At 48.8% G+C, this 14,197-nt stretch overlaps 1 protein-coding gene across 1 annotated transcript in view; it reads right to left on the reverse strand.

Annotated features, from left to right (window-relative positions):
• The window catches only part of LOC138265165 (glutathione S-transferase theta-1-like), a 61,085-nt gene that overhangs the window by 25,490 nt on the left and 21,398 nt on the right, over positions 1–14,197 (reverse strand). Inside the window, 1 exon segment of the mRNA XM_069212713.1 lies at positions 3,649–3,736. Within this exon segment, the coding sequence (XP_069068814.1) occupies positions 3,649–3,736 (88 nt within the window).

Here is a 14,197-nt window from a genome sequence, read left to right on the forward strand (position 1 = left end):
AGTCTCCTGGAGGAAAGCAACATCTATCTCATGTCTGGTGAGTTACAAGAGAATCCAGCTTTACGGGGATTGTTTATGCTGCTCACGGTTCAGGACAGGAAACGTAATGTGGAAGTTCTGGTATCGTATGATGGGGGCACGTTGTTGGGCAAGTGTCACTCATGTGGTTGTTATGAGCCATGTGTGGTGGTGTAAGGATGCACAATACCTTCTCTCTACGTCATGTAGTGCCTCAAAACATGGCCACCAGTGGGTCTTCATCCACTTCCTCCTACATCGACCCCCAACCTTCTTGGTGAAAGGTTCCCATCCCCAAAACACAACAGGTGTAGATAACGCTTAAACATACCAATGCAATTCAATAGTGCAGTTAACATTACTCAGCTTTCTAAGGGTGGCCGGAAGTAATCATGAAAACAACTAGGCCAAATTACATTGAGTTCATGGCTCCATGTATTACAAGAACTGGAAAGTGAAATCCCAGGGCTCACTTCATCAGTGTCGTGCTAGGCTCCCCCAGCCAAGTGCACAGCAGCGGGGTGATCCCCCCCAAACAACTCAGGGGACATCAGGGACCACAGAGAGTGACATATTCTTATGACATGGGAATTGCCATACCAAGTCGCCTCCTGCAAGCAGAGGGGATGACGTCTGATAAATTATGTATAATGAGTCTAACGTTTTCATTCCAGTCCATCAAACATTTTGAGTAATACTTCTGCTCTACAATTCTGAGAGTTGAGTGCTTGAGTGATAGTGTTATCCTCAGAGAAGGGGAAAAGATTTGAGGGTTGAGGATTGGTCTGCGGTCTGAGGTTAATCCTACAGACTGAGCTTATGTGTAGGCTTTGAGATGATGGTTAGAGGTTATGATTATATTTAGTTTTAGGTGTTAGGGTAGAGTTTGGGAGCTTTTTTTATATAATTTGTTTATTGGCATTTTGAGAAGGTGACATCAACAAGGTAAGAACCTCAGGTAAGGGGTGGGAAGTCAGGGTAGAGACCATACACAGCAGTTTATTCATTCTCTTGATGTAAAGAGAGGCAAGCAGAACACCATATCAGAGGGAATGTCCAAATCAATGAGGCATGCAGCACACAGATGTCTCATGGCTCGTTGATCCCGCTGGTGAGGGAATGGGAGGCAAGCTATTGGGTGGGTAGTGCACCTCAGCAGGCAAAGGGTCTGTCCCTTTATCCAGCAGGTCCCCCTCCGTGTCCAGCATGGCAGTGGGCTCTCTTTGTCCCAGGTAGGTCGTCAGCAGTTCTCAAATGTCCTTTGGACTGGACCTCAGTGCCATGATCTCCCAGTAATTAGAGAGGTGCTCCTGGCAGCATGCAGCATCTTGCAGGCAGTCTGCAACCTCAGGCATGGGGCAACTGTCCCAGTGGCTGGCTGCCCGTCTTGTACCAGAAGTAATAGTATTGCAGTGAAGCATCGAGCTTCGGGGGGAGATCTTTGACATATCCCAGGGGTCACACCAGTAGGGTCTGTGGCCGTAGGAGACAAGTAGTCTGGGCTAGGTCTCTGTAGACAGCAGTCCAGTGGCTAGCTACTTGTGGGCACTCCTATGCAAAATTGAACTACATGGCATGTGGAACTGGCACATCTCAGGCAGCATGCCTCCTCAACCAGGCACATACAATGCAGATGCACCGGTGTGTGGTATAATCTGTGCAGGAACTTAAAGTGAATGAGTCAAAGTCTGTAGCAGGTCATCGGGTTTGGTATGGCTAACATGTTAGTCGCCGATAAGATGCAATGCAGGTGCCCGCCACACTGTCAGCATGTTTCAGTCTCCAAAAATAGGTTAGGCAATTGGGATTGGAGTCAACTAGAGGTGCTGGGGCGGTCTGCAGTGTGGTCAAAGAGCCAAACATCTGCAAAGAACTCTGGGATGTCTGTATTAGGGCCACATATCAAAACTAAAATGACTGGGCGCATGTGTAGGGTAAAAAATGACAATTACATATCGCCTTTCTCTATCGCGTAGTGCCTGTCATGTGCACCAGGGGAACCCTTTGCGGATAAGAATGGCTGCTCCCCGAGTGTAATTGGAGTACATGGATGTCTGGGTCTCAGCACTCCGTCCAGCCCGAAGACAGGGTGCAGATGCGGGGTTAAGTTGAGTTCCTGGAGGAAGCAGATGTCTACTTTGTGTCTATTGAGATAGGTGTGAATCAGTCTCGTCTTCCATGGGTCGTTCAGTCCATGGACACTACAGGTCAGGCATCATATGATGGTCATCCTATATCTAAGAGAGGGATACGTGATGCAGCGAGGATGGTCAGGGCACCGCGTGCATGCCCAAGGGGGAGGTCAGTGTGGGTGCCTCAAAGAAGAGCTGAGGGCATTGAGCAGATCAGAGAATGTCATGGGTAGTTGTGAACATCGATGGCTAGCCACTAAAACGAAAGCTTAAGACACCAGGGTCCGGAGCAGGTCCCTTGCCAGGCATGAATGTTGTTTTGGATTGCCCTGTTGGGCGTCCTATTCGTTATTGTTAAGGTGGACATCATCGTGCTGTGTGGAGCCCTCACAGGGATTGGCTCTGGAATTTGACAGCAGTCGGGAGAACGTCACACTTCTTTGGCGTTGGTGAAGTAGTGAGGTTTTTAGGTCGTGTTGGATCCACAGCTTGGCCGGATAAAGTAAGGAGTAGGTGATTTCTGCTTGGAGCAGGCATGTGACAGGGAGAAATCTGCAGCAGGCAGCCTGCACCATGAGTTTGAAATCAGGAGATATCATTGCCTGATACTGAATGGTACGGCACTCTCATGCAAGCCATAGATCACGTAGCAGTCTCTGTGGTTGAGAAGTCTAGTGACTATGAGTTGTGTGGGTGTGCCTGGGGGTGCAGGCCCAGCATACTATGGGCTCGCTCTACAATGAGGAGCGCCGGTAGGATGGATGCGGCAATATAATGATAATATTGCTAGCAAGAACACCGGCACAATCAGGGCCGGCTTTAGGGTGGTGCGAGCTGTGCGGTCGCACCGGGTGCTGACTTGGATTGGGGGGCGCTGACCTCAGGGGGGCGCAGTGCTCAGCAAGGACTTACTTGAGATTTAAAAGCCCCTGCTGAAAAGTTCCTTGTGCGTCCAGCCTTCAGTAAACAATTAAAATGTCAAGTTAACTCTAGTGATTAATGCTCCTGCTAGGGAGAGAGGTGGGAGTTTTGTCTAGTGGCAGTTTTGACTCATCAGAAAGTAGTGCAGAGGGTTAATATTCCTGCTGCAAAGAACAGAACTATATTTTATGTGGATAGCGGAGTGGATTTGTAAAGCCAGCCTTTACAGGCGCTTTAAAACAAATTAATGTATGTGAGAGAGTGGCTATGGAGAGAAGAGGGGCACATTTACCGGGTGGTAGTGAGTGAATCCAAGGAGGTGGGCATGTGGTGTAGGGTGCCATAAAGACTGTCGCACAGGGCGCCACTAGCGCTAAAGCCAGGTCTGTGTACATTCTTGTACTTTTACAGTATATTTATCTGATTACATCGTCATATTTATAAACACCTATCACCTGATCAATTGTTCTTATGTTTGTCTACTTTGGAGGATGAAAGGATGAGCAAAGACTGATTCAATTTTCCTGCAAGTACCTTCTTACTGCAGATAAGGCACCCTGCCACCTAGAACCCTCACCTCTCTGCCACAGTGAAGTCTCCATCCTTCAGGGCTGGAACTTTCTGCAGCGAATTCACTTTCTGGAACTCTGCACTGTTATTTTCACCTAGGAGGAAAAACATTAGAATGCATTAATCCAGAGCAGCCCAAGACCACAGCCTATGCCTTAGGGGTGCCAGTATGTGGTTAGAAGCCACAAGAAATGGATCTGGAGTAAGTAGTGTCACCCAGGATGTGTGTAGCTGAGGGGTGCGCAAGAGCAATGTAGCTAGGCACAGCTTGGAAATACTTCTCATCTCACACTCCTGATAGCGCCTACCTAGGTGGACCCCTTTCCATACACACCTTCATATCTCAGTCTTACCACCTCCACACACCAGTGCTTAATTTGTGCTTGTTGTTTCCGGTGCTAAGCACGGCACTTATTTTTGAGGGCCGGGGCTTATTCTTCTGCCTCAAGTATTTGCTGCGAGCAAAAGACACATTTGGGAAAGATGGAGGAAGGGAAAAACGAAAAAGCGTCACAAAAGTAGAAAGTAGAAAGCTGCAAGAGTGAGCTGAAGGGGCAAGGAGTGGCTTTACATGGATTGAAGAGGCCCGAGATGGCTTCAGGATTGCCCCGCCTCAGTATTCCATGTTCACACATTTAATTGCAGCAGCCGCGTGTTTAAGAGGAAGGAATTGGGCACCGGCAACTTTTTATTTACAAATTAAGTACTGCCACACGCCAATGTTTCCCACCTCAAACTCCAAATTCCCCCTACGCGGCTGCAGCACTGCTTACATGCCCAGTCAGGGCTCCATAGCTGGCCCCCAGTTTACACACCTTGAAAAAGGCCATCTGATGTATGGAGTGAGGGGGGGTTTACCTGTGTCACTCTTAGATTCAGTTTGGCACACTACAGGGCACTTTGTGGGTCAGAGTGCAGCTCTAAGGAATCAGCATCTTGTAAACAGCTAAAACTAGGTTTTCCTAGTGTGTTTTAAGGGCTGTGTTTCAGGATGTGGGTCTTGCAGCCCCACAGGGGGGCCTCTAGCAAAATCTCCTCAAACCCCGATACTCAGCTGTACCACAGCTCACCCTCCCAGGCTATTTAAAAATGCCTAGCCCATGGCTCTGCCGCTAGGTGGACAGTTTATGTGTTGAGCTAGAAAATACGTACTTTACAATTCTACAGGCTTTGTTACTGCGGAACCACTGCTCAGCAGTACTAATGCATCCCATTGGTTCTGCACAATGAGCCCACATTTTAGGTTTTATATTTCTTTTTAAAGAAATAGCTCTGAAATATCCCTACCCAGTGGTCTTGTTGTTTGGCTCACAGCCTCCTACTCTCTAGGTCATACTGCTTATTTGTCTCATTGCAGCTCTCCGGCTGAAGGGCTGGGCTGTATGTCACTATATCGAGGGCCAGATTTACTAAGAACTCATGCAGCTAAAGTTGCTGTGCTGCACTGTGTTGCGTGGAAGGGAAAGAGCAGAAAAGCACTGGTGTCCTCTCTAAGCTGCACTAGTGCACTTTTGGCAGCCATACACCAATGCAGACACGCTTGCTCCATAGTACAAGGGTATGAGCGTTCTCTGAAGCACGGGTTTAGTACTGGAAGGTGTGTTGTCATTATATCATTTATATCATTATATCATTTTGTGGGAGACTTTTTTAGGTTTCGCTTGCACAGTGCTTGCGCTGTGGCAAAATCTTTTGTATTAGAAAACACAATTTTTAAATGGGTTCAAAGCCTGCCCGCAGCCTTCCCATTACTTACCATTGGTAGGCTTCCCTGGTCACTCTCCCTTTCTTGCTTCTTATTGGTCAGCAGCAGCCTCGGATGTCACCTGGCTGCACTTCCTCTCTTTGTTCCTCAGCTTTGTCGGCTTCCTCTGTTCCTTGGAGTTTGGACCAAGTAACCTTTCCGGTTGGCAATGAGTGGCTGGAAGCCAGTGTCCTTCCACTCCTGAGGTACTTTTTTCATTCCATGCACACACTACATACTCTGACGTGACTCTACTTGAGTGCATGTCTCGTCAGTCCTCTCTCAACGCCCTAGTCCAGCCCCCGAACCACTTTTGCCGGTGCTGAATGTTAGTCCTTCTTTCACCCTCACGGAGAGTTCTCTCATTCGAATAATATATGTGAGCCTTGAATCATACAAAGTGTAAGTGACAACGAGAGAACAGCTGTGCTTAATCTTGGAGGGTCATTCAAATGGTATGGCTTATTTATCACATTAGGACACACAGGTGATGCCGTTGTGTTCAAAGCTGCTGACTTCGGAATTGGGGAAGGTTCGAGACTCTGGGTCGACTTAACATCTCGTGAATCTGAACAAATCACTTTAATCTCGTTGTGCTTAAAAACCAAGGTGCTCTTGTGTAATAAAACTTGTGCTCATATAAAGCACTTCAACCCCTTCAGGTCGACTTTGTGCTATATGAAACAGCAAATAAAATCAAGATGTGGTAATTTTATGGAAGTAAATGCTTGAAAGCTCAACAATTTAGCCTACACATATTTTACACTTTGAAAAACACATTCTTAAGCACATCTGGAATGGGGACTTGGGGGGAGCACAGGGCTTGCCCGTCTCCCCCCGGGTTTATCGGGCTGTGGTGGAACGTTCCACAGACTCGACTAGGGATTGGTTTGGGGAGGGAACTGGGTTGGTGACGTCAGGGGAGGTATAAAGGGCAGGGGCTGGGTGTGGGCGGCCTTTTTGGCCGTTGTCACACCCAGTGGGCGTTTTGGTTTTCGTGCCAGGGATTATTGCTGTGAGTTTTTGAATTTGGAGGCGGGCTTTGCTGTTTTAGGAGAAGTTTTAGTGTGTATTTAAAAAATCTTGTTTCGGTAACATGGAACCGAATAGAGTAGTTCAGGCGCTTAAGGTCCTTCATGACGAGGGTAGAGAGGATTTGTTAAAAGAGGGGATTTTGGAGCAAGCGTGGGTGGGTATAAAACGCCCTAAAAGGTTGTCAGCTGATGGTGTGTCAGCTGCGGTAGCGGCGTGTACGTCGCCGGTAAAACAGAGTAAAAAAAAATTTAAAACGAAGAGCGTAGGTGGGAGAAAACTGTCGCGCTCACCTCAGAGTGGTGATGAGCCTTTGTCTTCGATGCAGGCGGCAGCTGTAGGAGTTGCGGGGAAGCGGCGAGGTGTTTGCCGTTTTCCTCGCAGGCAGGGTGTGTCGTTGGCTCGGCGAGTGGCGGCTGGGGGTAGGGGTGCGGCCTCCGTGGGTGCGGTGCGCACTACTGGTAGAAAGGGGGCGCGGGCCGTTTTCGCGCATGCGCGAGTGATTCGGAGGTCTCAGAGGGCCCCATCGCCTGTAGAAACAGGCGGGGAACGCGAGGGCTCCTCATTAGAGGAAAGAGCCTTGGGAGGCGCGCGCAAAATGGCCGCCCCCTTGGTTTCTGATTGGTCGGATGACCGGGCTTTAGAGGAAAGACAGTTAAGAACGGCCGGCAAGATGGCCGCGCCCGTTTTGACCGAGGAGGACGAAGTTTTAGTGATTTCAGATACAGAGGAAGAGGAGTTGGGGTGCCAGGAAGGGGTTGGGGTTTATAGTTTTGGTGCTTTTGGTAATATTGGGAGGGAAGGGGTGGGTAGAGAGAGGCAAGGTTTTAATAGGGGGTTTAGTCCTATGATGCGTAAGGTCCAGACATGGCATTTAGATAATGAAGCTTTTAAGTTGGGTGAGCAGGTGGGGGTTGTAGATTCTAGTGGACGTGTATTGAGTGGTAAGGTATGTGGCGAGTATTCTGGTTATGGGTCAAAGGACAGGGTGATGGTTCAGCTTGAACTGCTGCAGGCGAGTTTTGGTGAGGGACCCTCGGGGTGTGACACGCCTCCTGTTTTGGGCGGGCAGGGGGTGAAGGCGGTTTATCGGCCATCTGGGCGGATGGCTGGTGGCCAGAGCACACCGGTGAAGGTCCGAGCGCCTTCAGCACACCGGCCAGAAGGGAGGGCGCGATCCAGAGCGGTCCGCCTGACTTCGAGGGAGACACATAGAGTTCGTGAGGCGCAGCCATCTACTAGCCAGGGCGCTGGGGATGGTGGGGATGACTGGTGTGACGATCTGCTGGACTATGAAGAAGATGTGGAAGTTCAAGTTCCTTCCAAGCATTCTGAACAAAGTCAGAGTGAAACGTCTGGCGCGGTCCAGGGCGGCCAGGTGCCAGAGCGGTCACATATATTGTCGGCAAGCGGTTTTCCAAGAGGTGAGGAAGGGTTGGGGGTTTTCGGTTTACCACAGGGTGGGAATGTTGGTCGCGGGGTTTCGGGTTGTCCCAGAGGTAATAAGGAAATAAGTCATAAGGTGGATGCTGCAATTCAAGCTAATGTGGTCACGGAGGTCGGTAAGTTGGAGGTAAGTGCTGGCTGGGTCTGAAGGGTCATCGAATAAGGCTGAGGAGGGTGAGGGAGCACAGGCGGGGTCTAAGCACACGGGTGGGGAGGGCATCGGGGGAAGTGTTAAGGCAAAAAGGTTGCCTTATATGGGAGTGTCGATGCCTTTGGGGGCGCATCTCACTCCGAATTTGAGGGAGAGGATTTGGAAGGGTGAATTTGTGGATGTTTTTAAGTTGCTTCATCGGGAGGTTCAGGCAAAAGAAGGTTCAAAAGAGGAGGAATGGGAACTAGCTAGAAGACCTAGGGTTCCTACTACGATTGAGAATTGGACGTCAGCCTTTTTAATTTATGCCAGCGTATATTGTGAGAAGCATCAGGATTCTTGCATAGCATTGATGAAGTATATGGATGTAGTGCGTAGGGCTCAGATGGATTTTGGTGGTTTTGGGTGGTTTAGGTATGATGAGGAGTTTAGGGCGAGGAAAGCTATGGACCCTTCGAAGATGTGGGGGGAAATTGATCAGGAATTGTGGATGCAATGGTTGAGGTCGGCGAGGAATGCGCCTACAACTTATACCGCGAGTGGGTTACCGGTACTGTATAAGCCCTTTCAGGGGCGTCCCACCCAATTTGGGGTGGGTTTTGGGCACCGAGGGCAGTTTCAGGCGAATGGGGCATGCTGGTCTTATAATAGTAGCACCTGTAATAGACAGCAGTGCAAGTTCAGGCATGATTGCTCCAACTGTGGGGGAAAACACCCGGTTTTCCAGTGTCTCGGAGGTTTACAGTGGACCTGGCATGGGCCGCAGGCTAGAGGCGTCGACAGAGGTAGATTTTCTTCACCGCATGTTGCTGGAAAAGGGCCCTACGCCTATTAATTTTGAGATTGTTGCTTATTGGTTACAATTTTATACACTTGAGGAAGAGGCCAAGGTTTTGTTAAGTGGTTTTTTGGAGGGCTTTAGATTGCGCTATCAGGGCCCGAGATTGAGAAGATGGGCCAATAATTTGAGGTCAGCAAGGGAACACCCTGAAGTGGTGAGAGCGAAATTGAAGAAGGAGGTGGATTTGGGAAGGATTGTGGGCCCCTTTTCAGCGTGGCCTTTGGCAAATTTGACTATTTCTCCTTTGGGGGTGGTCCCCAAAAAGCAGGCGGGTGAGTTCAGATTGATTCATCATTTGTCTTGGCCCGCGGGGGCCTCGGTTAATGATTTTATTGCAGGAGAAGATTCAATGGTACATTATGCTTCCATAGATGAGGCTATTGCATTGGTTCGTAGGTGTGGTAGGGGCGCGGAGATGGCCAAATCTGATGTGGAGTCAGCGTTCAGGCTGTTGCCTGTACACCCTGATGATTTTTCATTGCTAGGTATGCAATTTGAAGATGCCATTTACGTTGACAGGATGTTGCCAATGGGGTGTTCTGTGTCATGTAGTTTGTTTGAAATGTTTAGCTCATTTTTAGAATGGGTTTTTGTGTTTCTCGGAGGTGCTGGCGTAGTGACCCACTATTTAGATGATTTTTTATTTGTGGGAGCCGCCGGGTCTGGTGATTGCGGCAGAGCACTTCGGGATTTTGAAAGTTTGATGTTTGATTTGGGTGTACCTTTGGCGAGAGATAAAACTGAAGGGTCAGAGACTTGTCTCAGTTTTTTGGGCATCGAATTGGATTCTAAAAAAATGGAAGTGAGGCTGCCTCGGGATAAGGTGGAAAAGTTGATTTCTTTGTTAGATGATGCGATAAAAAGACCTAAGTTGGAATTGCGGCAGGCACAATCTTTACTGGGTCATTTAAATTTTGCCTGTAAAGTGGTCAAGGTTGGCAGAGCATTTTGTCGCAGGCTTGGTTTCGCAATGCGGGGAGCATTTTTGCCGCATCATCATATTCGTCTGCGGGCGGGTATAAAAGAGGATTTGAAGATGTGGATTGAATTTTTGAAGGGTTTCAATGGTGTGACGATGCTAGTGGATGAGGACGATTGGTTTTGGCAAATTCAAATTTTTTCTGATGCGTCTGGTGCTCATGGGTTTGGTCTTTTTTGGGATGGTCATTGGGCGGCGGAGGCATGGCCTGCGAGTTGGAAGCAGGCAAAGTTTAGCATTGCATTTTTGGAATTTTTTCCGTTGGTGGTAGCGTTGGCAGTTTGGGGCAGATTTCTGGCTAACAAAAGAGTTGTTTTCAATGTCGATAACCATTCAGTAGTACACTTGGTTAATCGTCAGAAGGCAAAGGATGTAAAGGTTCTTAAGTTGTTGAGGATATTTTTGCTGAAGTGTTTGAAGTTCAACATTTTGTTCAAGGCTCGTCATGTGCCCGGTGTTAAGAATGACATAGCTGATGCGTTATCTCGATTTCAGTGGCAGAGATTCCGTGGTCTGGCGCCGGGAGCAGACGCGTTGAAGACGGCTATTCCTCCAGAGTTATGGGCCCTAGGAGATTGAGGATTCTAGAGCTGGTTCAACAGTCGATAGCTCCGTCAACTAGAAGGGCTTATTGGCAAGCATGGTTGGAATTTTTGGATTCGGGTGCGGTAAGGCGTTCGGGAGGTAATGACGTTCTCTATTACCGGCAAGAGGATGCAGTGAATTTTGTAATGCAGCAGATTGAGGGTGGGCTGGCGGCAGTTACTATATCGGGTAAGTTATCGGGTGTTTCTTTTTACGGTAAGTATTTTTGGGGGTATGACCCTGTTGACGGGGAATTATGTAGGAGGATTTTAGCGGGTTGGGCTAGGGCAGGGGGTGTGAGGTGCGATCGTAGGCGTCCTATCACTCTTAGTATGTTGACAGCTTTATTGGAAGTTTTGGGGAATGTCTGCTTCTCGGACTGGGAGGTAGGTTTAATTTCTCTTTGTATGTCATGGTTGTTTCATGGTGTTTTTCGCATTTCAGAGCTTTTAGGGGTGAAGGGCAAAGAAGGTCTTATTCGCAGCAATGTTCAAGTAGGTGAGGGGGGTGTGGCTATTTGGTTACCTTTTTCAAAAACGGACCAGTTGGGGAGGGGTCAGGAGGTGTTTTTGAAGGCAGTCCATTCCATTGATTGCCCGGTGCGCTGCTGGTTTTATTTTGCAGGGTTGGGGTCGTATAATTCCAGGTATGTATTTGTTCATCAAGATGGAACACGGCTGTTAGCTTCGCAGTTGTTAGCAGTACTGAGGATGGCATTGAGGAGATTGGGGTTGGATCCTTCTAAATTTGGTACACATTCATTTAGGATTGGGGCCGCAACGGAAGCATGGAAACAAGGTAAATCTGATCAGTTGATTAAACATATGGGTAGATGGAAATCGGGATGTTTTAAGAGGTATGTGCGTTCTTTTAAATAGGTTCCGTTTTATTTTATTTTTAGATGGTCTCTATTTTTCCTTATACTCATATCTGTTTTTCTTCACTTTATTCATTTGCTGTTTGCTGTTTCTGTTTTTCCTTTTAAGTTTGGTTATTTGCAGGTAAAACATCACTTAACATATTTTCTCTTGTAGGTTGTGTCGGGGGTCCTGACAAGGTGTGCGCCGTGTGGATTGTGGGACACTCATTTGTTCGATGGGCGGAGAAGCAAGCAGCATCAAGACATTTTGGGAGGCAATTGGGGTTAGATAGTTCAAGGATAAGGGTTAGTTGGGTGGGTAAGGGTGGTATGAGATGGGGAGAGTTGCTATATGTTTTAGCCAAGAAAATGGAAAGTGGTATTTGTCCAGATTTATTGGTGTTGCATTTGGGGGAAAATGATTTGGTAGCTCTGTCAGGCATCGGATTGATTAAAGTCATGAAAATGGATCTTTGTCGGATTAAGGAACGTTGGGCGGGTACACACATAGTTTGGACTTGTTTGATGCCGAGAAGAGTATGGAGGGGTGCTCGTTCTTTTAAGGGCATTGAAAAGCAACGGCGTAAAATTAACAGGGAGATGAAAAGTTTTTGTAAAGATCAGGGTTTTTCGTTTTTGTGTCACGTGGATATCGGGCTTTCTGAGGTAGGTTTGTTTCGTCAGGATGGGGTACATTTGACGTTTTTGGGCAATGAGCACTATTTACTGGATATGAGGTTGATGATTGCCGAATTATTGGGGGAGCGTTTGTGGGATAGATAATATTTTGGGTGGGGCAGGAAAACACCTTTGGGTTTTCCTGTGTGGCCTTTCGGGGGGGAAGGGGTAGTTCAGAAAGAGGAGAGGGTAGGGAATTTGCACTGGTCAAGGGTAATTGGAGAAGGTGACTGCAGGTCAGATGGGTTAATGGGGTGGTTGGGTCAAGGTGGGGATGGGACAAAGGGTGGGGCGGTTGGGTCAGTTTAGAGGGAGGGGGAGGGGTTAGGTGATGGTTTTTGTATTAGTGAGGTTTGGGTAGTTTTGTGAGGCTATTATGCCAAGGTTTTATCGCCAGACCTGTTCTATTAAAGCGGCCTTTTACCCCTTACAGTGAGTTTGTGGTCGTTTCATTTTCAGCCCGATGGGGACTTGGGGGGAGCACAGGGCTTGCCCGTCTCCCCCCGGGTTTATCGGGCTGTGGTGGAACGTTCCACAGACTCGACTAGGGATTGGTTTGGGGAGGGAACTGGGTTGGTGACGTCAGGGGAGGTATAAAGGGCAGGGGCTGGGTGTGGGCGGCCTTTTTGGCCGTTGTCACACCCAGTGGGCGTTTTGGTTTTCGTGCCCTCCCGCCCTCCCTTTAGCTTATTATATTTTACCTAAGGTTCTTTAATGGGTCTAATTTTTAGGACAATGCCACCATTAGCGTGGTTTTTCATTTCTTTCAATAGGTTTGTGTTTTTGTGGAAGACATGTTTTAACAGGGCAGGTCTGTTTTTTGTATTTTGTGTTTGTTTTGATTATAGGTTTAGGGTGAGGTTGCTAATTAGCTTGGGTTAGGAGTTTTTTGAGGGGAGGGGGGGGTTTATTATGTTATTGCCGCTGATAGTCAGGTCTGGTATCAATTGTATATTTATTATATTGCTGTGGCCTTTCGGGGGGGAAGGGGTAGTTCAGAAAGAGGAGAGGGTAGGGAATTTGCACTGGTCAAGGGTAATTGGAGAAGGTGACTGCAGGTCAGATGGGTTAATGGGGTGGTTGGGTCAAGGTGGGGATGGGACAAAGGGTGGGGCGGTTGGGTCAGTTTAGAGGGAGGGGGAGGGGTTAGGTGATGGTTTTTGTATTAGTGAGGTTTGGGTAGTTTTGTGAGGCTATTATGCCAAGGTTTTATCGCCAGACCTGTTCTATTAAAGCGGCCTTTTACCCCTTACAGTGAGTTTGTGGTCGTTTCATTTTCAGCCCGATGTGTTTAATGTAACCAGACTTTGTAATGTGTGAAACGGGAAGCTCTGCGCTTCGTAGTTGGACATGGCAACGCTCAGATATGGCCACATGGCTAAGGTGGTTCCTTTGTCAGTCCTCTCTCCATTATTAACACCCCGCCCTCGCTCAGCGCCCTCGGTGGCAACAACAATCGTTCAACACTGGCTGTTGCTGTGGCATTTGCAGGTGCAAGAAGAGGGTCGTGGGTTATGGCAATGCAGGTGGTGCCAGGCGTGCCTCTGAGATCATGTTGCAGACGGAGTTAGTCTGTTTGTTGCTAAATCTGCTTGGCAGCTGAATGCTAGATGCCCACTGCAGGACACTGAGAGTTCTTTGAGGGTTCATAACAACTATAGTATTCGAAAAAGCTACACCTCGCCCGTGCCTTATGAGAAGAGAACTCACAGGGGTCGTGGCCAACATGGCGGGTGGAGCGGTCGCATAAATCGCAGCTCCGCTCTCGGCCCTCGGCAAAATCCTGCACAAGATGCCTCCGTCTCCCTAAACGGAAGGCATCGCATGCGCAGCCATCGGGACCCATCCGGCGCCATCCGACATGGTCCAGGTGTCGCTGGGGCAGCTGCGCCGCGATCGCGAGGACGGGTGCCCGAGTTGAGCGCTGAGGAGAGCGCTCCGCCCGCACGCGGTGCCGGACCCAGCGGCCTCCGCGAACTAAACGGAAGGGGACCAGAAGCAAGACCGTGAAGTACGCGCGGACTCGCGGGCCTGTGGTGGCGGCGCCGGGCTCGGGGCCCATAACACAGGTGAGGGACCAACAAAAAGCAGCAGCCCTGGGAGCCTCCCTGGCTGCAAGGCTGCAACTGATAAATATAATAGGCCAGGTCGCACGGACTGTGGCACCGCACCCCCTGGCACTCGGTCCTTCAGCCCACGGGACTCCGCCCCCCCTGCAGGCACGCGCGGCCCCAAACGGCA

The sequence above is a fragment of the Pleurodeles waltl genome, chromosome 11 (assembly GCF_031143425.1).
Source record: "Pleurodeles waltl isolate 20211129_DDA chromosome 11, aPleWal1.hap1.20221129, whole genome shotgun sequence".
In the NCBI taxonomy this organism is placed as follows: domain Eukaryota; kingdom Metazoa; phylum Chordata; class Amphibia; order Caudata; family Salamandridae; genus Pleurodeles; species Pleurodeles waltl.